Source organism: Mytilus edulis, chromosome 1, assembly GCF_963676685.1.
Source record: "Mytilus edulis chromosome 1, xbMytEdul2.2, whole genome shotgun sequence".
Classification (NCBI taxonomy): Eukaryota; Metazoa; Mollusca; class Bivalvia; order Mytilida; family Mytilidae; genus Mytilus; species Mytilus edulis.
In genome coordinates this window covers 17,821,628-17,848,673 of record NC_092344.1, presented here as the reverse complement: position 1 = coordinate 17,848,673, position 27,046 = coordinate 17,821,628, and the positions used below count along the sequence as shown (strand labels likewise).

At 31.1% G+C, this 27,046-nt stretch overlaps 2 protein-coding genes across 5 annotated transcripts in view; both read left to right on the top strand.

Moving 5' to 3' along the window:
* The window catches only part of LOC139526291 (AP-3 complex subunit delta-1-like), a 38,838-nt gene extending 24,189 nt beyond the window's left edge, over positions 1–14,649 (top strand). For 2 of the 4 annotated variants that reach the window (XM_071321437.1, XM_071321423.1), the window contains exons 21-34: positions 294–366; positions 2,048–2,208; positions 5,353–5,426; positions 6,261–6,411; positions 6,784–6,939; positions 8,154–8,285; positions 8,481–8,648; positions 9,194–9,241; positions 9,747–9,884; positions 10,588–10,728; positions 11,297–11,382; positions 11,835–11,959; positions 12,292–12,371; positions 13,574–14,649. In XM_071321437.1, coding sequence (XP_071177538.1) covers positions 294–366; positions 2,048–2,208; positions 5,353–5,426; positions 6,261–6,411; positions 6,784–6,939; positions 8,154–8,285; positions 8,481–8,648; positions 9,194–9,241; positions 9,747–9,884; positions 10,588–10,728; positions 11,297–11,382; positions 11,835–11,959; positions 12,292–12,371; positions 13,574–13,663 — 1,623 coding nt within the window. In that variant the 3' untranslated portion in view covers positions 13,664–14,649. The remainder of the gene's footprint in view (positions 1–293; positions 367–2,047; positions 2,209–5,352; positions 5,427–6,260; positions 6,412–6,783; positions 6,940–8,153; positions 8,286–8,480; positions 8,649–9,193; positions 9,242–9,746; positions 9,885–10,587; positions 10,729–11,296; positions 11,383–11,834; positions 11,960–12,291; positions 12,372–13,573) is intronic. The other 2 variants (XM_071321443.1, XM_071321429.1) reach the window with 1 other exon arrangement.
* A 6,197-nt stretch (positions 14,650–20,846) lies between these two features.
* LOC139525369 (uncharacterized) lies at positions 20,847–25,028 on the top strand. Its single transcript, XM_071320630.1, has 2 exons — positions 20,847–20,952; positions 23,617–25,028. The coding sequence occupies exon 2, from the start codon at positions 23,617–23,619 to the stop codon at positions 24,922–24,924; it is 1,308 nt and encodes a 435-aa protein (XP_071176731.1). The 5' UTR covers positions 20,847–20,952; the 3' UTR covers positions 24,925–25,028.
* Positions 25,029–27,046: the final 2,018 nt, after the last annotated feature.

Here is a 27,046-nt window from a genome sequence, read left to right as displayed (position 1 = left end):
TTGTCTGTTGCAATAAGTTTCCAGATGATAAGTAGAGCACTGCTTTTGGAAATTTATTGGTATTAAATATTTTGGACCACTAAAGACAGGTTAAGTTCCCCCTTTTTTTTTTTACTATTCACCGTAACGGTATTTGGTTGTTGAAAAAGAAAAAAAAATCGGTTTCCAGAAAATAAAACTGGGTTCAAATTGATTTATGGAAATTTTGTATTTTAATCGTATTTTAGTTTTTGGGATAGTTCACTATATTTACTCTGACTGAATGATAAAGATTTGAAAACATTTTATTTCAGAGGTCTGATAGTGGTAATTCAGAAGACATTCCATTATCACAGATTGATTTATCTGTGCCCTTACATGTACCAGGTAAAGTCTATATATATATATATACATTATAAGGGCTCTTGTAAAAAAATACACATGCATCCTGGACAATATTCTGACTGGAAAGGCAATTTCATGAAAATGATTGTGTGTGTCTGATTGTACTAGCCAAATTTGTATCTTTAGCTGTCAAAAAATATTTTAAAAGCATTCTGCTTATCAATGTATTGTCAGAAAGTATTCAATAATTATATCAGATAATCTGAAGAAATTGAAATTTATTACCTTTTAGAATCACATGCTTTAGTACCTGTTTATGAAGAAGATGGCAATTTATTAAAAATTAGATACTGTCCAATGAATTTAAATTCTTAGAAATTTTAAGTAACACTCTGGTTAGACTAGACAGTTGAAAATGTAATGTTATCTATACTATTAAACTAGAAGACCTCATTTTGTGTGTCGCTTCTCTTCCTTCCACAATAAATTAATCATTCCGCTACTGTGTCCTATAGGTACCATTCATAGTCACTGTCATCCATTCTTATGACTATTCAGTTTGGGTTAATATTTTGGGAGAAAAACATAAATAAAGGTGTCTGAAAATTGTTCTGTCATCAGACTGACTTTTAAGTCAGACATGACTACCGGTTTAAACATTGAGATCCAATCGTATGTTAGTTAACAAAAATGAAAAGTAAATAAGCCAATCAGAGCGTTGTCCATATCGTGGTTTTTAGATCGTAAGAACCACTACTATTATACCTTGGTTTTAACTTGCACATAATTTTCATAAGTACTCCGATGGAGACAAAATAATTATTTTCTCGTTTATCTGCATGTATACTATGATTAATATACTACTATAATATATAGAGATATAATATAGCAGTGATCGCCATGGAGAAGAAACTTACAATCAATATATAGTTAATAGAAAATTAAATCACTTTAATATTTATAATATAGATACGTATGTTTAAAGAATACAGATACGCGAAAATAATGGAATATAACAGAAAACAAAATAATAACGGACTTGGAAAAAAAGAGAGGTCTTAAAAATATTGTCCTGTCTCCATGGACATATATGACTCCAGACATAAAATCTTTTACAAAATTTCATCCTATGATTATAGTTATCATACTTTCAACCAAGCTTTAAATGCCTGCCATTTCGCTTTTAAGTCTAACAGGACTTTCGGTTTTAAACTTAATATAAATTTCATAAGAGTACTCAGATACAGGACAATAATTATCGCGTTGATAGAGACTCTCTATATAATATAGCAGTGATCCCCTGGGAGAAGAAACTTAAAATTCACAGTTAATAGCAAATACACTGTATTTAAAGTATACATTTGTATGTATGTTCATAGTATACAGAAACATGAAAATGGTGGAATTTAACAGAAAGAAATTAATAACAGACCTTGGAAACAAGGGAGCAGGGTTAAACTGTTTCCAAGTACATATGAATGTTGATACCTTTTTTTCTGAAATTCTCCAGACATGAAATCTTTTACTGAAATTCTCCGGACATGAAATCTTTTACTGAAATTCTACAGAAACAAAATCTTTCACAAAAATTCTCCCTACAACAGTTTACATAATTTCAACCAAGCTCTAAATGCCAACGATTTCGCTGGTGTGTTCTAGTATACTTAAACCCAACTAATTTTCATGTGTGATTAAGTTTCCCAAACTTTATTATATTTGTTAGGTCTTTCATCATCAGATAAATATCTACAACTTGACAGCTCATCTAAACCCTCAAAGAAAGATAAAAAGTCCCGACGTAAGAAGAAGAAACATCAACAAGACGAATCTGATGATGACATACAACCTGCTCATGAAGTCAGTACTGTTGTGGATATGCCTGAGGTAAGAAATTCTTCTAAAAAAACCTGATTGATTCCTCTTTGTTTGCCACTGATACTTCAACAATGGGTCAAACCTGTACTGAATGTTATGCTGTGACAACAGTTTAATTGTTGGAAAGTTTGAAAATTCATTAAAATAAACTTATTTAGTTTTGTTAAGTAGTTTTAAATTGACATTTTGCCCCTGCCTCTTCAATAATAAATGAAACCAATACTGTAAAGTAAGCTATCAAAGGGCTGGGTATGACAAAATGTAGATCAAATTAAATCAATTAAAAAAAACAAGAAAAACTGAAGGCCTTACTTATACTACAACAATGTTTGTTAAAAAAAGAAATATGGTAGACAGGACTGACAGGTACCAAGGACAACTGTATAACAGGTTCCAGTCTTGTGATGAAAGCAGGAAGTATATGAAGGGCTAAACATGACTGAGCAGTCAACACGCCTGTTAAACTGGGGCAGTGTAGTAACAGCACAACAAACTACAAAATCAGTTACTGTGGATTCATTTATTTTCGTGGGTACCAATTTTCGTGGATTAAGAAAAACTTGCATATTAGTGGATATTTAATTTTGTGGTTTTGCTGAATTCTGCATACAAACCTATAGAAAAATTATCATTCGTTGAATATTTAATTTCGTGGTTTGACTGTGCCCACGAAATCCACGAAAATTGGTATCCAACGAATAATAATGAATCCACAGTAATCAGTTAAAAAGTGATTGACTCATCAGACATGAACTAAGCACAAACACAACTAAAAAAAAGACAACAGTCACTACTACCAATCTAAGGGTACCCAAAGTTAATGAAAGTAGTTCAAAGTCAAATTTCTATTTTGATATCCAAGGCTAAGATGCTAATCAAATTTATTATACAATTGTTCAGAAGGTTCCATTGCTGATTATAATACTTAGTTAATTTTTAATGCTTTTTATACGACCGCAAAATTTGAAAAATTTTTCGTCGTATATTGCTATCACGTTGGCGTCTGCGTCGTCGTCGTCGTCGTCCGGCGTCCGATTACTTTTAGTTTTCGCACTCTAACTTTAGTAAAAGTGAATGGAAATCTATGAAATTTTAACACAAGGTTTATGACCACAAAAGGAAGGTTGGTATTGATTTTGGGAGTTTTGGTCCCAATATTTTAGGAATTAGGGGCCAAAAAGGGCCCAAATAAGCATTTTCTTGGTTTTCGCACTATAACTTTAGTTTAAGTTAATAGAAATCTATGAAATTTTGACACAAGGTTTATGACCACAAAAGAACGGTTGGGATTGATTTTGGGAGTTTAGGTTTCAACAGTTTAGGAATTAGGGGCCAAAAAAGGGCCCAAATAAGCATTATTCTTGGTTTTCGCACAATGACTTTAGTTTAAGTAAATAGAAATCAATGAAATTTAAACACAATGTTAATGACTACAAAAGGAAGGTTGGTATTGATTTTGGGAGTTTAGGTCCCAACAGTTTAGGAATTAGGGGCCAAAAAGGGACCCAAATAAGCATTTTTCTTGGTTTTCGCACCATAACGTTAGTATAAGTAAATAGAAATCTATGAAATTTAAACACAAGGTTTATGACCATAAAAGGAAGGTTGGTATTGATTTTGGGAGTTTTGGTCCCAACAGAATAAGGGGCCCAAAGGGTCCAAAATTAAACTTTGTTTGATTTCATCAAAATTGAATAATTGGGGTTCTTTGATATGCCGAATCTAACTGTCATGACTGTGTATGTAGATTCTTAACTTTTGGTCCCGTTTTCAAATTGGTCTACATTAAGGTCCAAAGGGTCCAAAATTAAACTTAGTTTGATTTTGACAAAAAATGAATCAGTTAGGTTCTTTGATATGCTGAATCTAAAAATGTACTTAGATTCTTGATTATTGGCCCAGTTTTCAAGTTGGTCCAAATCGGGGTCCAAAATTAAACTTTGTTTGATTTCATCAAAAATTGAATAAATGGGGTTCTTTGATATACCAAATCTAACTGTGTATGTAGATACTTCATTTTTGGTCATTTTTATGATGTATTTAAATGAGTAGTTATTGTTGCAAACTCCATTAGAAATTTTAATTGAGATTAGTTTTGGAATAAGGGAAAGGGGGATGTGATTAAAAAAATTGGGTTCAATTTTTCTCATTTGAAATTTCATAAATAAAAAAGAAAATTTCTTCAAACATTTTTATGCCTCACCTACGATAGTAGAGGGGCATTATGTTTCTGGTCTGTGCGTCCGTCCGTCTGTCTGTCCCGCTTCAGGTTAAAGTTTTTGGTCAAGGTAGTTTTTGATGAAGTTTAAGTCCAATCGACTTCAAACTTAGTACACATGTCCCCAATGATATGATCTTTCTAATTTTAATGCCAAATTAGAGTTTTTACCCCAATTTCACGGTCCACTGAACATGGAAAATGATAGTGCGAGTGGGGCATTCGTGTACTGAGGACACATTCTTGTTTTGAGAGGATTAATATTCAACAGCATAGTGAATTGCTCTAAGAGAAAACAAAAATTTTAAGTTCATTAGAACACATTCATTCTGTGTCAGAAACCTATGCTGTGTCAACTATTTAATTGCTCCTGTTTTCAAATTGGTCTACATTAAGGTCCAAAAGGTCCAAAATTAAACTTAGTTTGATTTAAACAAAAATTGAATTCTTTTCGTTCTTTGATATGCTCTTAGATTTTTGATTATGGGCCCAGTAATCAAATGGTCAACATTGAGGTATAAAGGGTCTAAAATTGGACATAATTTGATTTCATCAAAAATTGAATTCTTGGGGTTCTATGATATATGCTGAATCTAACCATGTATTTAGATTTTGGATATATATTGGACAATAATAGGTAAATGTCCAATTTAAAATTTTTAAGTTTTCAAGTTTAAGTTTTTAAACCACATTCATTCTGTGTTAGAAACCTATGTTGTGTCAACTATTTAATCACAATCCAAATTCAGAGCTTAAATGTTGTGTTCATACTTGCCAACTGTTCAGGGGTCGACCTCTGCGGTCGTATAAAGCTGCGCCCTGCGGAGGATCTGGTTCAAACCTGTTACTGTTAGGTGTAAACAAATATATATTTTATAAAAGATAAAGATAATAAAATTAGGATTTAACTGACATTTTCCTATGTATTTTTTTAGGGCACAGTAGATTCTGACAAGGATGATGACAGACCAAACGATCAATTTAAAAAATTAGACATGGATTTGGATATGTAAGTAATCTTATCTTGTAACCAGCTGATTTATTTGTATCATGTAGCAGATTATACCATCTCATGGGTGGCATACTGGATTCACATTGTCAAAAGATCTGTCTGTCATTTAGTTGTGGCATACTGGATTCACTTCTTCAAAGGTCTGTCTGTCATTAAGTTTGATTTTTTTTTTGTCAATAACTTTATTTATATATTACTCAATTATTGGATATTTTGTCAGGATTTCTTTAATATTGAGTTGTACTTTGTAAGCAATATTATGATCTATTGGGCAGTCATTCATGTTTTACTATAATTTGTATTTTTATATTGTTTATTTTGATTATACATGTATTATTATATCAATTGAGCATATAATTCAGCTTCTTTATTAAGGAGTGATTTAATATCTGGTCAGATATGCATCTGATGGTCTTCTATTCCTGTTTAATTATACTTTTCGTAACATATATATATTTATCAGTTTGTGTATTTTGGAGTGATATGATCATAAATCCTGAAATAAGAAAGATGGACGTTGTGATAGATGATAGGGAGACCAAAAAAAAAAACAGACTAAAAAATGGGAAAGTCTTGAAATTTGTATTTTACTTAAGATTTTAGGGAAATCAGTGGCAACAATGGCTGAAATGTAGATGTAAAACTGTTAGACAAAAACCATACCTTAGTATTATACCTTCCAAATGAAGGATGAATATATTCCAAAAAATGTCACAAAACATGAAAACTGATATTAATAGATGAATGTATTTCTTGGTTTTACATATACAAATGATCTTTATCAATATATTATATAATAATTATTGTCCAACAAATTATTTACTTTGTCAGGCCATTAAGAGATGATGAGATAATAAAAGCACCAACACACAGAGTTGTACTTGATAACCAGACTGATCACTTAGATGAAGAGAAACCAAAGAAAAAACATAGGAAAGACAGAGAGGAAAGAAGAAAACATAGAAAAGAAGGCAAGGAAAAGGTAAGCAGGCATAAAACAGAAACACATTCTGATTTCTGTTGTAGAAATATTCATCAAGCATACTTTCCCTTCTAAATCTAATATTTATTCAATAGTTACATCTTTCTTCCTTTGCCTTTAATGCTTACTGACATGGAATGAATTAGTGTATAAGCAAACTGGAGTCTTGATTTTTAAATCTTTATGATAACAGCAATAAATGAAAGTATCTTCAGCTTTATGCAGAAATTTTTCCTGACACATTAGAAAATGGATATTTTAAAGATTGAAAGAATAAAGAGTATTCATTATTCATTATTTGTTATTTGTTATTCATTATCAACTGAGTCAGTGGGTTTGAAGAATTGCAGTATATTGTTTTTAATTTTACAGACATCAAAGAAGAAAGAGAAGAAAAAGAAAGAAGAATCAAGTCTTCTTATTGCTGAAGAAAATGAGAACTCTCCTGAAATGGCGGTTGTAGCAAATGGCCCTAGCGACCCAGCAGCTGCAGAATCACCAGAACATCAGAAAGAAAAATCTGATAAGGTAAGAACAAGATTTTCGGCACTGTCTTTACACCATTTGCAAGTAAAAGTGTGATGGGACTGATAAATGGCTGACCCGTGTTAAGAGGGACTTGGAAGTCATATCTCTTGAACGTTAAAGACATCCTTGTATTTACATCTCTTTATAAAGAGCAGGCTAATAATATGCCGCTACAAGGCAGCACTCACACCCGAAAATTGGAAAGAGATTAATGTAAGTTGCAATAACTTGTTTCCAAATCCACTATAAATAAATAGGTTTAAACTAAGATTGTAGCTGATGAGATCTCTCCTTAAATTGATTATTAACAGCAGAAGTCATGCTAACTACTGCCAGTGTTTAAGTACGTCACTTATTTTGTTAAGCAATAAGTTTTTTTGAAAAATAAAAAAAGGCATGAATAATGCTCCTAAGGTTCTTTAACTACTGATAGACACCTTTTGGGAATTTTATATAAATTGCAGATCATTTGTAGTCTTGGTTAATTTTTTTTATAATCCAAGTAATTAAGAACTTTCTATTGTTGAAGAATAATATGCTCTATGTACTTTTTTAATTCTCGTTTCATTTTTTTGCTGTCTAACCGACATCTCCCTATATTTATCCTTATGATAAAGGTACACCTATATTTATGCTTATGATAAAGGTACACCAATGTTTATCCTTATGATAAAGGTACACCAATGCTGAATATGATACATAGCATAACACCTGTTTCTGAGAAATAATTATTTATGCTCATTTGAAAATAGTTCGAAAGACAAAAGTACACAAATTTAAATGAAGATAAAACATAAAAATGAAATAATTTTTTAACAGAACAAGAAAAGCCTAATGAAACTTTCAAACTAAGTAAAAGTAAGAAGGGATGAGAATAGTGGTAAAAATAGAAATTGTACGGTACTATATATTCAGAAGTTTTTGTATGCACTTTTTATTGCTATAGTTAAATGATTGATGTGAGATTAAAGATTAATGATAACAATTAAGGAGATGTGCCAAGAAAGTAATGCTGTCAAAAATTTCAGTGTTATGAAACATACCCAGTCGCAACATTTCCAATAACAATGAAATTTCCAAAAGTTCTGAATTTACAGTAGAATTGAATCAGAAATTGTTTGCCACAAAATTTGTTGTAGAATATAATAAAAAAAAATAGTTTAGTATACAAGACTTCTGTTCAGTGCTGTTTAACAAAGATGATTATCTTTCAGACTGATGATCTTGATTTTTGGTTGTCTAAAAATGATACTCCCAGCGCTTCCAAATCAGAGAAAACAATGGAGAATGATGTTAGACCTACACCTGTCATAACTGTAGCAAGTGATGACGAACAGGAAACTAAAGTAAGTTTTTGTAAGAAAAATTTATCTATAGTAAATAACATAAAGTTTTCCTAAAATGATAATATTATTTAATGTTTAAGCTGAAATTTAATTGTTTAACCGAATAATGCTGTATGTTAAATTTGTTTATTTGTAAAAAACTGAAATTAATGCTTTGATCAATTCAATTTTGTGATAATTTAATGAATGTTTCAGAAGCCAAAAAAGAAGAAAGAAAAGAAGGTTAAAAAGGAGAAAAAAGAGAAAAGAGATAAGAAGAAATTGTTGAGGGCTGATTATGAAGTAGCCGAGGGTATAACTACTCCATCAAAAGAACAAGTTTCTCCATCACAGATGGACACTCCTATAAATGTGCAATTTCCTGTAAGTTTTTTGTTGTTGCAGAATTTTAAATTTATTGGTTCATCATCACATGACATAACAAACTGGTGAAAAAGGAAGTTCAATTATAAAGGCATTTGTGTACAGTAATAATGTTTAGATATAACAAACTGTGCATGATATAGACGAACTGTAGTACAATTGAAATAAGCTAGCCTATATTACACAATAGCCACTATTCTTATCTGTAATTGAGCAATTCTCTGTTCAAAGATGAGGAGGTGTAGTGTGACTGTAAATGAGACAACAATCCACAAGAGGCTAAATGATAGTTATTAGTAACTCTATCTCATTGTATTGCCTTCAACAATGAGCAAAACCTGCACCCATAAGCTATTATAGGCACAGACATGACAAAATGTCTAAAAAACACCAATGACCTGGTTAACATATTGCCTAGTCTAAATTTATAGATATATTAATTAGAAATTAGAAATAGGAATATTTTTATCAGTAACATGTTGCAAAGATTGAAATGTTGTTTAACATTTTTGTTTTTAATCTTTAGCATGTATTTCTATTTGTAGCCGATGTCAACATATCAGACACTTGGAGAAAACAAGTCTTTAAAACTTGTAAGTAAACTTTATTTCTTGGTTGTATTGTTATTTTCTTGTTTTATAAAAATTACTACTAGAACAGCCATTTGAAAAAAAATCATTCCTTCTGTATGATACAGAGAGGTTTTTTTTTGGAGAAAAATGAATTACAATTTATCAAATTATGAATGGAAAAAGAAAATATGCATATATTTTAATATTACAATATCATGTCATAGAACAAGGAAATATGTTTTAGCAATTGTTATGAAAAAAAAGATCAGCCTTTATAAGTCAAAAATTTATTGATTGGTGGGCAACAAAAATGCTGGCTAGAAGAATGGATAAAGTTTCATGTGTTGATTGGATTCTTAGAATTGTATCAAAACAAATTTAGTACATCATTGTCCTTAAGTAAATAACAGGTTTAAAGAAATATCTTAAACAGTCCTTTATATTTTTTTGGTTTGAAATTTTAGTGTTTGATAACAATTTTGATTATTATTTTTTTATGTCATTAAATGTAATTTTGTATTTATAGACATATGAAATCCGAGGGAGTCATCAGCGTCATGACCAAGTGGTTGTCTCTGTTGTGTTCACAAATCTGACGTCCAATCAGATTAAAGATTTGGAATTAAATGTTTTAGATAGTCTAAATGCTAAATTAATAAGAGGGGTAAGTAATTGATATATTTAAATGCAGAATTTACAGGCTGATTTGTTGTTTTAAGTGATGTATTAACATATTAAGGGCTTTAAGGATTATTCCATTGAAATGTATGTAAGAGGGTAGAAAGGAACTTTCAAAATATCCCTACAACCAAGAACCATATTTTGGATAATTTTGCATAATGTAAAAGGACCCATGACCCACATTCAATAATTAAACTTGCCTGCCTGCCCTCCCACATACATTTTAATGGAATAGCCCTAATACAAAATCTGAACTTTATAGTATAATATAGAGCTTAGCACTATTTTTAATACTGAGTCATTTGACCAGCGATGTAAGCATTTTAAGTTAAATTTTCTCAGCAGTTCCTATCACAATTATCAGCTGAATATTTCCATCAAATCTATAGCCAATCTATCAACTGAAAAGTATACAAATACACTACTGTGGATTCATTTATTTTCGTGGGTACCAACTTTCGGGGGTTGAGAATAACTTGCATTTTCGTGGAAATTTAATTCTTGGTTTTCCAAAAGTCTGAATATAATTATAAAGCAAATTTGTTATTTATTAACCATTTGTATTTGTAACCACGAAATCCACAATAATTGGTATCCAACAAATAAATTAATTAATAGTATCAGATGGAGAAAACAAATTTAGTATGGAAAAAATACCTTAGAAAAAAAAAATTTTCTGATTTTAGATTGGCTGTTCTCATCGAGATCCAGTAAAGGTCCCGTTTGTTTTACTGCCTAATAGCCAGAACGAGGGACAGTTTGCCTTCTCGGTTGATAGTATTAATATACCTCAAAAACTCAAAGGCACATTAACTTATATGGAGAAGGTGAGTCATTCAATAATTATATTTCTTGCTAAGACATTTGACTTATTTATAATATTCTCTTACACATATCATTTATTCAAAGCAGTTTCATTCATAAATTTTGGTCGGGTTGTAGTCTCTTTGACACATTCCCCATTTCCATTCTCAATTTTATAAATAAATGGAAATAAAGTTATGTAGATATAAGAAGATGCGGTATGCGTGCCAATGAGACAACTTTCCATCCAAGTCATAATTTGTAAAAGTTACCCATTATAGATCAAAGTACTGTCTAAATGTGTAATCTTAGAATGTGTATTCGCAAAATGAACTTTTCAAATGTATAAATTGCAGATTCAATTACAATTAAGAAATTTCTCCTGCTCATTAGAGTAAATAGTAGGAATGATGTCAAGATGTTTATTGCTAAGTTAGTGGATTTTGTGGTGTTTATATTGCTTTAAGAAATGCAATTAGTATTATGGAAATCCTATTTTATAACTTATTTATTTAGATTATTAATGTAACATATAACATGTATGACATTACACAATTCATATCATTCTTTTAATATTTTCTTTCCTTTCAGACTGATGATGGGTCTACACATGAAAAATTAGATTTTAAAATTAACTTTAGATGCAGTGATTTCCTAATAAGTACTCCATGCAAAAGGTATGAAATAAAGTTATAACAAATGAGTAGAAAAAATATATATTAACATAGCTATGTTTAATCCTTTAAACCTGACATATATATTAACACAAAAAAAAAACAGTTTAGGATCTAAAGGTTTTTTGCATAATTTCATTCGTTGTACCTCAATTTGAAAATACTCATTTCATGTTAAGATCCTTGAAATAAAAATAATGTCAGTTCATTGGTTTAAATTTTCATTTTTATGAATATGAGCCAATCAAAACATTTTGTGTACAATATTGAAAATATTTGCTTTTATCATTCTCATTTTGTTGAATGTGTGTATTACTTTTCACAATGTCCTTTTGTTGAAAGTTAAACATTTTTTTTATGAATTCTGGTGTTTTCAAAAAATATTTTTAAAGATTTAATTAATAGAAGTAAAAATTAATGCTTAAATGAAGTAATATTTTGATCTTTTATTACAGTTCTGAGTTTGCATCATTACTGGGAAGTGGTGACTTGAATGAAAAATCATCAATAAGTTTAACCCCATCAGATCAAGAGTTTCCTTTAATTCTAGCCAAAATATGTTTTCATCTTCATTTTAGAGGTAAGAGTATATTGTATTTGAAAAATTGGAGACATACTTTCTACAAATCTTAATAAGATATGAAAGAATAACATGATGTTTTAAGATTTGAGTATTTGTAAAAGATCTTACATTAAAGCAGTATAATGTAAAATATAGACTTGTAAAATATATAAATTGGATATTTTTTTATGTCTATGAAGATTAAGTGATTTATCACTTTAAGAAAGTTGCAGAAAAGTTTATTTTAGTTACATCATCTAATGAATACTCTACTATATAAAGTGCCCATCAATATATCATAGATTTCAACAGTAAAACCACAATATTGTAGTACTATTCTATTTTGACAGTTGTGGAACAAGTTCCAGACAGTGCTTCGTTATACAGTAAATCAATACGTGATCATCCTGTTTGTTTATTAGTTAAAATGGTAAGACAATTTATACATTTCGCTCAACTTTGTATTGTTAGTAAAATACTAAGGCTGTCTACCTTCCTAGGAATAGATTACCTTAGGTGTATTTGGCAAAACTTTTAGGAATTTTTGGTCATCAATGCTCTTCAATTTCGTACTTGTTTGGCCTTTTTAACTTTTTTGGTTGTGAGTGTCACTAATTAATCTTTTGTAGACAAAACTTGTGTCTGGCACAAATACAAAATTTCAATTCTTGTATCTGTGATGAGTTTATTTATGGAAATGAATAACAGAAAATTTGGATTAAAACCGATGAGACAGTAATCCAACAACACAAATTCAGCAAAACCAACATATTGCTTTTACCAATTTATAAGCATACTATTCATCAGTTATATTTGTTCAAACGAAAGAAACAAATATTAAAGCAATACATATTTAATAAGAAACTCACTATTATAAAAAAAACAAAGGATAGAAGGTATCCTTCCATGACACAGAATCAGTACAGAATAGTAAATAATGTATAGTTATATATAAGCTGTGTCGGATAGAAATCGACCTTATGTAAATAATATCAATACATCTGGTAAATTATTTTCGGGTGTAAAATCTTTATGAATTTATATGCAAAGTCTGTACATATTAGAAAATTGAGTTGCTATACAATAAAAGTTCAAAATAAACCAACAGGTATCTTTTATTTCGTATTATAATGTTCCAAAATCAAAGAGTTTTATACGTGTAGATGTATACGTGTACTTGAATAAGGTCGATTTCTATGCGACGTAGCTCACATGTTCATATCCAATACATCATTTACATATTGGAATCTGAACGACAAAGTATTAAAAGTTCTCTTGTTGCTAGAAATCTTTGGACTTGCAACCGGTTATACTCTAATGTATGCATACCATGACCATTAAAAAAATTATACCCTCTTTATGGCAAGCCTAGGTTGCTTGCCCTATTTAATGCATCTATAAAAAACATTTTGAAATCTTTGCCTCATGCCAAGATTTACTTTCCTTTTGTACTTCACAATATCTTCCTGTACATACATGAAATATTTGCCACTGAATGTTAAGCAACTTATAATCAATCAATCACTTTCCATTGAGGCTTAACAAAAAAGTTGCAATATTTGATGAAAACAGATATCAATAAATACAAACATGATATTATAAAGCAATAAAACTTTCTTTTCTCTATTTCAGGTAAAAAATGACATTAAAGTTGATGGTAAAGGAACAGATTCTGATATAGTGTCCAATATATTACAAGATATAAAGTCTGTTCTACTGTAGCCTTTGGTATATCACCTAATTCTTTGATTCTGTTTATTTATGACCTTACTTTTGACTTTAATCATTGTGAAAAGATTCGTTTTTTGTCAGCATTAGCAACTTTTTTTGTCAGTTACGACTTTGTGAAAGGAATCAAAGTTGTTAGAAAATACGACATTATTGCTATTGTAATGGATTCATAGCAAGTGGCTATTTCAGAAAAGTTTGCTTTTGCTTGCTTATTTGATGTCGCTTCAAGCACATATGTGGCCCAAAGATGAAAGTTTAAGTTAAGTTTCTTCAACCTGAAAACTAGGTCTAAACTAATAGGAAATCTTGATTTTTAAAGTATGCTTTATGTAGTATGCTTCTTCTAAAACTGAAATATTTTCTATTGAGACTCAAGTACAAAAGGTACATATGTTTTTGAATGTGTATTTGAAGAAATTGTTATAGTGTAATTGTTTAATTTTATTCAAAATATTTCTCTAAGTGGTTATTCTCTTTTCAAGATGCATTTCTTCATTACAAACTTTTATTACAATGAAAAGACAGTAATAAACAGTATCAGTTAAAGATAGCTGTTATTTTTTCTAAAAAACATATTCTATATTTGACACTTCTTAAAAAATTAAATGACACATTTTAAACATAAATGATTATTGGCAGAAGTTAATTAGATAATAATTTTGACAAGATAGAATATACAGTATAAAATGACTACGGTAATTTTATTGGTTTCTTTTCAGTCTAGTCACTGTCTCATAGTTTAGACAATTTACAACCAATCAAAAAGTTCTCCTGATTCTATTAAGATTGTAAAACAAAATTGCAACTTTTGGCTTCTGTTAGTGTCAAATAATTCTAAATATGTATTCACCAATCATCTCAATATATTAATCTTATCTAAAAAGAAATAAAAAAGTAAATCTTTATGTAGTACCCCACTCCCACCCTCATACAAAAAAGCAAATCTTTATGTAGTACCCCCCTCCCACCCTCATACATGGTTGTTTACCTTCTGTACTAAAATTGTGTCTTCATATCTTATTCACCAACTTTCACTTTTGAGATTACCTTTCATTATATAAACAATGTATCACTTTTGATGAGATTGACATTTTGTGAAATTCTATCTTGTATATCTATATTTACTTAATGTGATGCTCTTATTTAAACAAATTAATATGTCCTGAATAAATGATCATAATTTACTTAAAACTTTTTTCAATGCAAATACTATTTTATTGTACTATAATTGTTTCCCTTCTATTACATGTAGGACATTTGAGATGTAATTGATAGATACACTAAATATTTATAAAGCCAAGTATAAAAGTTATAACAAATCTTATTCTCAGAGATCAGCAGTTCAATGCAAGAACGACTGTGTGTTTACATTTTTATTCAAATTTCTATTTTTAAAAACAAGGGAAATAACTCTATATCTTAGTTTTGAGTTTAAATGCAATGTGATCCAAATTTTTAACATCATAATTAAGCTATTTTATTTTTCTTTGGTCTGAAAGTTTTTGAGATATTGATAGTCATAAAACAATTTATAAACTAAGAAGGCATGAATGTAAATGAATTGCATGATATATAAAATAGTAATAATCATTTTATGTGGATGGCCAATATGTGCAATTTGCATTATTTGCAGTTACAAATTTATATTAGTTGAATACATAAAATAAGAAAGTAGCCGTTATGCACAGAACAAATTCTTTGCAGTAATAAAGTTATTGTAATTGTGATTCAGAGACAAGTCCCTAGTACCTTTTCCATACATTTTCTTAGTAGTTTATGTTATTAATAAAGTGTCCAGAAATCAAATTGTGTACATAGTAAAGGAGGAAATGTTATACAAGGTCAACAATTGAAAATTAAAATATGTGTTTATTTTGTTTTTCTGATTTAAAAAAGTGCACAATAGCAGTGTCTCATGTGGCTGCTCTTGTATGCTAAAAGTCTGGCTTATTTTTGAAGTATATGATGCAGTATTTTTAAAGAATGACTGTTGCAGCAACTAATTTATTACTTTATAAAGTGCTACAATTTGATTATGCTTTAAAGTCTCTATTTGTTAAAATAGTTTTATTTTAAACTGTTTGATATACAATTTAATGTATTGCTTTAAAATGTACTAGATCTACTAATGTGAACTTTGAGACCACCATAGTTTGTTTATACATGTAATACCTCATGGAAAACCCATCACAATTGACATTTTTTCCCTTACATCGGTACCCAAATTTTCAAAAACTTCCAGTTATGTAATGAGCTCAAAGGTCAAAATCAGTGTAGTTGTAGAGGGTTGAAATATGTTCTAGTCTTGTAAGTTATGGTATGAACTTTGTTTATAGGATATATTAGATAATTCTGAGAGGGGACCAAGAGTTGACCAGCATAGTAACACATCTGTTTATACTAATTACCAGGCACAAGCTTTTTGGTTATCCTTCATTTGTAATTGAACATTAGTTTAAACATATTTATTTATAGTGGATCGGGAAACAAATTGAACATTAGACATTTGTCTCTTTGACACATTCCCTATTTCCGTTCTTAATTGTATTCCTTAAACTAAAGTAGTTCTATCAATGAGAATATTTTATAAATGAAAAGTAATATTATTATTTTCATAAAATAAGTATTTCTGAAACATTTCACTTTGAAGTAAAATTAAAACAAGTTACAGACACGATATTCACAAAGAACATGTTTGGAAAGTATTGAATAACCATTTGTTTGTTTTCCTGAAGCCCAACAGACATACAGTGGTAGTAATCAATTCACAATTACTCACCACTACAACTTTTAACAATCACTTATCTTTTGCAAGGTAACACACTAAAGCTGCTGAGTTGTAGTATTAGTGGAGGGAATTAGAGATAATTTCGGTATTTGTTGAAATGATTAGGTTTGTCTGATGTTATATGTATTTTTTCTTTGATGTCAGTCTAGATGAAAAGTAATTTGACCAAATTCTTATAGTGCTTCATGTTTATGTCATTATTACAGTTTTGTTGTTATTTATTTATATTGTTTTGTTGTCCATGCACACTGCATGTATATAATATAACAAATCATCACAAAATGTGAATAAAAATGTGATATGTTTATTTTAAAAAGAGTATGTCAAATAATTTGTAAATAAGAAATAAATTCATTTTACAGGATACATATGTTTTTTTAATTGCACAGATGCAGCCAAACAAGCTATACCTTTCATCTTTATCTTAGCAGGTTGTCCTGAGGGTGACCTTTAATACAGATTTGACTGTAAATGAATTAAAGTAAAGATCAGCCATTGTAAAGGAATGAATGTTGAATTGTTGAAATGTTGAAGTCAAATAAACTTGTCTCTTTCCAACAAACAAAATGTAGTCTTGCATCTTGTGACTTGTAGAATAATCTTCATTCAAGTATAAGTAAAGGAAATGTGGGGGATATATGTCAAAAAGACAGCAATCAGATTGGTACCCCGAGAAAACATTGTCAACCGCGGCGAAGCCAAAATTGACAATGCTTTTTCTAGGGGTACCAAACTCTCTATCACCCTCTCAGCTATATGTCATTTAATTTATTATACTGAATGTCCTATCATCATTGCCATTTACAGATGAATTTTATTTAAAAGTATTTTTATGACGTCGCACACTTAACAACTTTACAGGTATTATAAAAATCAACAGAAGTGAAGCAAGATGTTTTATTTATTTATTTTGACAGTCAAAAATAGAATCTGAGCGAAAATGTAGAATTAAAGCATTGTCTTTAATAATTCGATGTAAATTCAATTCATTGTCCTTTAAATTATTAATTTTTGATTGGTCTAGAAGAGAGGGTGACATTAAAAAAAAATTGTCACCCGCTCAGCCATGTGATAGAGTAAATTAACACCCTCGTATTAGCCAATCAAAATATGGCATTTTAACATGAAGTATAATAAAATGTATTAAGACATCAGCATACTGGCTTCAATAATCTTTCACCACCAGGCTTAGAAAAAGGTTGTGACATGATCAACCATCTACACCAAATTAAAAAAAACAACAGGAAATTGAGGGTTCACAATCTTAATAGCTAGGTTTTTATTGTTGTTTTTTTCAGTCATTAGGATTATAGGATAATGTTGACTGCTGTATTATTGACATTTTTGTCGAGCCTGCAACTTTTGTTGCAGACAGCTTGACATAGGGATAGTGATCCGGCGGCGGCGGCGTTAGCTAACTTCTTAAAAGGTTTATATTTTGGACGGTGAAAGACCTGGATGCTTCATACTTTGTATATAGATGCCTCATGTTACGAAGTTCCGTCAGTCACATGTCCAATGTCCTTGACCTCATTTTCATGGTTCAGTGACCACTTGAAAAAAAGTTCAGAATTTTTGTAATGTTAAATTCTCTCTTATTATAAGTAATAGGATAACTATATTTGGTATGTGCGTACCTTGCAAGGTCCTCGTGCCCGTCAGACAGTTTTCACTTGACCTCGACCTCATTTCATGGATCAGTGAACAAGGTTAAGTTTTGGTGGTCAAGTCCATATCTCAGATACTATAAGCAATAGGGCTAGTATATTTGGTGTATAGAAGGACTGGAAGGTGTACATGTCCAACTGGCAGGTGTCATCTGACCTTGACCTCATTTTCATGGTTCAGTGGTTATAGTTAAGTTTTTATGTTTTGGTCTGTTTTTCTCATACTTTATGCAATAGGTCTACTATATTTGTTGTATGGAATGATTGTAAGGTGTACATGTCTAGGGGGCATATGTCACCTGACCTTGACCTCATTTTCATGGTTCAGTGGTCAAAGTTAAGTTTATAAGTTTTGATCTTTTTATCTAATATTATATGCCAAAGGTCAACTATATTTGGTGTATGGAAATATATTATAATCTATATGTCAGTCCCGCAGGTTTTATTTGACCATGACCTCAATTGCACGGTTCATTGCTCAGGCTTAAGTTTTTGTGTTTTGGTCTATTTTTCTTAAACTATAAGTAGTAGGTCAACTATATTTGTTGTATGGAAGCTTTGTTAGCTGTACATGTCTGCCTGGCATGGTTCATCTGACCTTGACCTCATTTTCATGGTTCATTGGTCTTTGTTTAGCTATCTTGGTTTATGTGACAGTTGTAAAAAAGCTTTATACTTAGGACTATCAACATAATATCAATGATTAGTAAAGAAGGCGAGACATTTCAGTGTGTGCACTCTTGTTTACCTATTATGACTATTTGTTTTGTTCTCGCATTGTTATCAATATAATTGAATTTGATGCCACTGTCATACAAGTGAAAGGTTTAGCTATAAAACCAGGTTTAATCCATCATTTTCTATATAAGAAAAAGTCAGGAAGTTTCCTTTTTGATTTTTTCTCGGAGTTCAGTATTTTTGTGATTTTACTTTTTCTTAACCTGAAACTGTACTGCCCATAAATAAAACAAAAACAAACTATCTCTATGACCTTTGTTAAAAACACTGCATCATCTGATAAAGGTGTATCTGAAACAAAAGATTTAATTTTTTTTATTAAAGCATCAAAGTTATTGGTTGTTTACTCGACTTGCTTTAGCTAAATCATCACATTGAATAGGATAAAAGATTTTGTGATAGAAAAATATTAAATAGAAAATATGTTCATCATAAGCTATTATTTTTGTTAGCATCATGTGGTTTTATCACTTACAAAAAATAGTCAGTCCAAATTTCATTGATTAAAGGGAACTAAAAAAGTCTGACCAACAAACACCACCACTGACCACAAGCTAATAATAAACCCTTTATAGCCAGCTGTTCGATGTTAGCCAAGAACTCTTGTTGAAGGCCGTACTTTGACTTATTATGGTTTACTTTTACAAATTGTAACTAGTATGGATATTTGTCTCATTGGCACTGATAACAATCTTCTTATATCAATATCTTGTTCATTCTTTTTAATTTTGTTTAGTAAAATTCCATTTACAACAATATTATCATGTTATGTATAATGATATAATTATCACAATATTGCCGTATTGAAAGCTGTCCTGGTATTCCAGGAATTTGAATTATTACAAATTACAACTTCAACCCTCTCACTCTCAGTTTTTTTTATATATTTAAAACATCAAGCTTATGTCTCACATGATACGATGAATCTGTATGTATATACACGCAAAACATAGTAACATATGTCTACATCATCATAAAAAAAATCCCTGCACCTAACTAGATATCCATTTTAACACAGATTCGGATATACTATTTTTCAAATTTGGATTTCACAAGATGAATAATCATGTACATCTTATAATGATTCAATGCACTGATGATAGTTGAACTTCTAAATATAATCTTAGAATCTAATATCATGAAATTTAAAAATTATCGTTGACCATGATAATGTATCTATGTACAAAAGCCAGACAAAACCTGTACATCTTTCAGCCATTCTACTGACCGAATATAATTTGACAAATTGCTTATAGTGTCTCAAAAATGAACATAATCATGGAACCTTAACGTTGACCATAAAAATAAGGTCAATAAAAAATAAGGAGATAGGGTATATTTATAAATGAGAAAACTGTCGATTAAAGTTGAAATGACACAAATGTAAACAACTTAACCTTCAACAAATAAGCAAAACCCACCGTAAAGTTAGTTCCAAAAGACACATAAGATGGAAAATGTGAATCAATTAAGAAGAAATCAACGGTCTGATTTGTATACTAAAAAAACAAGAAACAAAAACAATTATGACAGTCAGCAACCAACGGCAACTACTGGAGGCAGGGTCCATGGGAAAGTCATATTAAGAATGTTGCTGGAATGAACATGTTGTTGAGCCCTCAATCCCAGTACAGTTGATAATGGCTTCACTTATCAGATCGGCACAAAGCGCAAATACAATGGACACAACTACAGACATAAGAGTACTCTGTGATTACGGTAATTTGAGGTTTAGAAATGAGATAAAATACACATACATTACAACAAAATTTAATGTTGCTTTATTGTTGATTATTATATTGAAATGAATTAAAGGACAAAATAATGAAATGAAGTGTTTTAGAAACTTTAAACTTATTTATTGTTGTAGCTGTATGGTAAATATTATGTTGTATAAGAACTTCATGACTTTGAACAGTGACCCTGAAACTTTTGGTATTTAGCCTTGAAGTTGAACGCCTTTGATAAAACAAAAGCCATATGGAAATTCAAACGATTTTCTCTTGCACTAATACGACCTTCATTCTAGCCCACTACATGATATAAATCATAAAGGAACAATTTGAGTGTCATCAAACAGGTTGAAGGTAGGCATTAGTGCACATGTTCCTTATTAGTTGATCAAGGTAGTTTTTAGTCAAGGTAGTTTTTGATGTCCAAGTCTGGAGCTGGCATGTCAGTTAACTGCTAGTAGTCTGTTGTTATTTATGTATTATTGTCATTTTGTTTATTTTCTTTGGTTACATCTTCTGACATCAGACTCGGACTTGTCTTGAACTGAATTTTAATGTGCGTATTGTTATGCGTTTACTTTTCTACATCGGTTAGAGGTATAGGGGGAGGGTTGAGATCTCACAAACATGTTTAACCCCGCCGCATTTTTGCGCCTGTCCCAAGTCAGGAGCGTCTGGCCTTTGTTAGTCTTGTATTATTTTAATTTTAGTTTCTTGTGTACAATTTGGAAATTAGTATGGCGTTCATTATCACTGGACTAGTATATATTTGTTTAGGGGCCAGCTGAAGGACGCCTCCGGGTGCGGAAATTTCTCGCTACATTGAAGACCTGTTGGTGACCCTCTGCTGTTGTTTTTTATTTGGTCGGGTTGTTGTCTCTTTGACACATTCCCCATTTCCATTCTCAATTTTATTGACTTTCTTAATTCAATGTTTTGAAGCAATTCTTAGAAACTCAAACGAAAAACAAATACCTAGAAAAATTCATTACCCAATCAATCTTATATCTTACAATTTCACCTCTTTTGGAACCAGTCTCAACCAAAATGATATCCTTATTGTAATGAAGAATACATCTGCGGGGCAACACAAACAAATACATAATAAACAACATAAACAAATACATAATAAACAACATAAACAAATACATAAAAAACAACATAAACAAATACATAATAAACAACACAAACAAATAACAAACTGTATGCGAATATTTAAAAGAAATTAATTCAAAAATGGGAAAGCGATGGGTGAGATTGTTTGGTTTGATATATGCCTTTTTGTGCTTCTTTGTTAAATATTTGTTTGTTTTTGTTGTGATTAAGATGCTTGTGGTACTTGTACGTCCTGTCATTACTGTTTGTGATATTCTCGTATTCTTGTCCTTCGTTTTTGCTGATGTGTTTTGTCTGTATGCCTTTTGGTGTTACTTCGATGCATGTAGCGTGGCTCTGTGCTTATACATCCAGTTATTGTGCTATTGTAAAACTTGTTTGTTTCTTGTCTTTCATTTTTTGCTTTGTGCTTTGTGTATATGCCTTTTTATGATTCATCGTTACATATGTGACTAGGCTCTGTACTTTCAGAGTGTTATTGTACTATGGCAAATTTGTGTATTCTAGTCTTTAATTTTTGCTAACTAGCTTAGTCTATATGCCGTTTTGTGCTTCTTTGTTACACATTAAATGCCTGTACCATGTCAGGAATATGACAGTTGTTATCTATTCGTTTGGTGTGTCTGAGCTTTTGATTTTGCCATTTGATTAGGGACTTTCCTATTTGAATTTTCCTCGGAGTTCATTATTTTTATGATTTTACTTTTTTTTGTATCCTGCAAATAACTAACTATTGTATAAATGACAGGTATACAAATACATATATTTATAATTGTACTTGTACAAGTTAATCTGTTTCCTTTGTTGATTAACCAGTTATGTTGACATTGCTTTGTACGATGTTTTCGGTGTCCTCATCGCGGTCCTTGTTTACCTCAAAACCCTTCCGTTATAATTGTTCATGTAACATCATGTGTCCTATCATAGTTAGTCTTACTGTTATCTTTATTTTGGATCATTCTATCTTGTTATGTACCTGTAAGCCGCACTAGAACTTCAAATGAAAAATGAAATATGTCATTTTCCACCCCCCCCCCCCCCCCCCCCCAAAACAAATCACAAGACAACAAATTTAAAAACAAAACAATGCAATGGTTAAATTGCACGACAAAAACAACATATGTCTAAATTTAAGTCTGTGAAATAGCTTTGTAAGTGGTACGGTAGTTTTTGCTTTCCGGTAACTTTGTTCAATAGTTGCCATAGTTAATATTGAGTATATATATTCATGTGAGCTTTACAGTGTCTTTATTGGATTCGAGCTTCACTGATGAGTCTTTTGTAGACAAAACGCGCGTCTGGCGTATATACTAAATTTAGTCCTGGTATCTATGATGAGTTTATTTACAACCACTGGGTCGATGCCACTGCCGGTTGAGATTTATTTCCCCGAGGGTATCACAAGCCCAGTAGTCAGCACTTTTTGTGCTGACATGAATTGTTATTGATATGGTTATATTTATAAATTTACTGTTTACAAATTTTTGAATTTAAAAAAAAAAAGGGCTTTTCTACCCCAGGCATAGTTTACCTTAGCTGTATTTGACAAAACTTTTTAGAATTTTGGTCCTCAATGCTCTTCAACTTAGTACTTTATTTGGCCTTTTTAACTTTTTTGGATTCGAGCGTCACTGATGAGTCTTTTGTAGACGAAACACGCGTCTGGGGTATATACTAAATTTAGTCCTGGTATCTATGATGAGTTTATTTATATTCGAAGAGGGAACTTAAATATTACCAGCGACCTCTCGTCGTGGTATACACTATTTGTGTGCTTTGCGTTTCCGTCAATCAATCAATCAATCAATCAATCAATCAATCAATCAATCAATCAATCAATCAATCAATCAATCAATCAATATATCAATCCATTAATTAATTCATTCATTTTATAATTCACAGATGAAACTCCCGTTGATTCTTGCCTTGTGCATCACTGGTTTACTAGCTGGAGATGTCAAACAAAGGAGATCGACAACCACTGATCACATCAGCAGTGGCCTTAATGCAGCCAAGGACATTGCATCAGTCATTTCAAATTCGACTGCATTTGCGACTAGCTTAGTAAAGATAGCAGATAAAGTAGCACCTTTCCTAGGAGCTGTTGCTCCTTTTTTATCATTTGTTTTTAGTTTTATTCCTAAAGGACCATCAGCAGAATTACTGGCTATTCGTAAACTACATAAAGATGTCGACACTCGATTCGACCAATTAGACCGAAAGTTTTCTGATGTTAAACAACTTATACAATGGAGCAGCGTTAAAGTCCAGTTTTCCAGCATTGAACAAAAAATTAATGCAGTTTATCGTAAATATACAGAAATGTATCAGGCACCAACCAATGCCCTTACTGGAGAGAAAAAGTTATTCATTAGCAACTATGATAGCGACTTTCAAAATAGTGGCATTAAACTTTATGATGGAGTAATGAACGTAGGACATGTCTTTGGCGAAGGATTGCTAGTACCTTGCATGACATATACACACTATGATCGCCAAAAATGCTCGGAATTCAGTTCAGGAATACTCAATTTGTTGTTGAAGTCTGCCGAACTTGAGCTTGCATACCTTCAACTAAAAGGTTTATCGGCTAACGTAGATTATCACGCAAAACAATGGAAAACTCGGATTGATCAGGTTAGATCTGCGATGAGCCATGCCGATAGAACTATAGCTTCTAAATATCACGACCAGTCAAACGCTGAAATAGACAGATATGCACTTGACCATCCAGGGGATAAAATGAACAATCATGACTGGGCTAACAACATGTACATTTCTCTTTCCAAAAAATACTATTGGAGGGACTGGATGGTTATTGCTTACAAAGACGTTTTTGGAGATGACAAACATTGGAATAAGGTATGCGGTGGATATGGAAAATTTAGGCACCATGGCCGAAACATTCTTATAGCAAGCGTTGATAAAAGTAAACACCATTTAGATAATACTAAAGCTCATGCTGTTGTAAACGCGGTAACCGATCATACCTCAAGCAAAGGGCATTGTCGACCACACTGCGGAACCATTTACCACAGAATAGATACTCATACAGCGTATGATACCTTCCCAGCAGAAGTTAAAGATCACTGTAACCCGTATGTGGCGTCAGGAGTTATCTGGAATGACGCTCAGCCAACGTATAAAGCTGCTGCAAACCGCCTTGTTCTAAGGAATGATAAGTTCAATCATATTCACGTTTTTGGATAGAAACAAAACCGCTTCAACGAAATGTTGCTACTGAAATCATAATAAATTACCTACAATTTAGATATATTTTCAAGATAGATTTAATAAAAAATGAAAAATATAAACTTTAGTTAGTTTTTAAACTGAAAATAATATTAAATCCAATCTGAAACGTTTGAACTTGAATAAATCTATTCATGCTGATGTATTCCTATCGTATCTCAGACATACCAATTGCATCAAATCCACATCTGCTCAGATGCTAAGTTTGAGTTCAATTGAGATTAGTTCAATCTATTGTTTGAGATTACCGATAGTGTATTACATTAATTCCTACACAAACATACAAAACAAAAACATAAAGACAAGGCACATATCTTTTGTTGTTTATCTCATTTTTTTTTGGGAAATATTCTCAAGTTATAAAGCACAAAAATGTCAGGATTCACCTCAGAAGCTAACAAAACCTTTAAAAAGACTTATTAAGAATTAAGGGATATAATTACGATACTGTTGCCAGGTCATTAAAGATTGCATATTTTGGCTTTAATATTGATTCACTTATACGGTCTTTGCATCGGAACTAAACCAAACCAGTTGTTGGCATGACACGGGTTATGTTCTTTTCATATATGTTATGATGGTATGATACTAGACCCCTAACGGGAAGATTGTGTTGATATTCATATGATGAAGACATAATCTTTCAATCAGTTTGAAGTCTGGAGCTGGCATGTCAGTTAACTGCTAGTAGTCTGTTGTTATTTATGTATTATTGTCATTTTGTTTATGGGTCATTTTCAAAAAATGTCGAATTTTCAGTACACCCATGCTAAAAGTTTTATTTCTAATGGAAATTTCAGTTGTAATGGTTTAAATGAAAGCTTGTCGGATTTGTGATTCAGAACATTAATAATAAACAAACCTTACATCTATTTTGATAAGATTAAACTGCATTTAAGGCCGATTTTGGGGGTATTTGTGTGCGTACATTGTCAGAAAAACACATTTCAAATGATTTTTTTCCGATTTTCTGATCGCCTTGATATCTGCAAAAGAGACTTTTTAAGAACGTTAATTCTAACGAAAAATCGTAGATTCTTTATCATTGTATGTAACAGATTATCTACAAACTAAATTCAATCAGCGTACAGGAGGTTCATGTCTATCCTGTTACCGCTACTTAAATCAGTCGTTAAATTATTCTCCCTATGAATATTGAATCAGTCAGTGTTGATTTCAAAAATGCAAAGTAATCTTTACATTTAAAACGCCTCGTTTCTTGAACGACAGTGTAGAGAAAAGAAATTTCAAGACATTTAGTGAAAAAAATAGAGCGTACTTTTTTTCATGTCTATGCTGTTACCGACCATTTTGATTAATTACACTAACAGTATGGTTGTAAAAAGTGCAATAACGTGTTGGAAACCAAATTCACAATAGAAAACCATAATCACTTCACCAAAGGGAGTAGTTATTTCACAACAGCAATCAAAAACGAAGAAATTTGTCTATCCTGTTATGTCTATCCTGTTACTATGGTTGCTATGGTTACAGTAACAGGATAGACAATTATAGACAAACACGTCGTTAATTTTTTTATCTTAACATGTAGGTGGAAAACGAATGAAATATTTCATTGTTTGAACTCATCTTAAGGTTATAACGTCTTAATCTTCCCAATTAAGCATTTGCAGGTGCAATACTGATATCGGTAACAGGATAGACAAAAAGGTAACAGGATAGACTTTTATATAGTGATATATCAGAAACGTACGTTCCTGTTACCAACGAAATAAAGAGAAAAGTAAATTAACTTATGAGGGATGTACTTGATGCTGGGTTTATTCGAAAGGGTGGAAAAAGGCCGAACAATATAAATTGCTATCTTAGACTTGCATTACTGGTGGTAATTTTTACAACCTTTGAAAACCAATTTTTAGAGCCATTTTTCAGTACAACCTAGAAAATTGGCAAATAATCTATTATTTTACAGAATGAATATATATAGAAGTTTATTCTCTTGAAAACCATCTAATTGGTAACGTTAAACAAGCTTAACATTTTATCTAAACCTTTTCTTAATAACCCAAAATTTCTTTTGAAAATGGTAACAGGATAGACAAAATATTGTACCACCGAT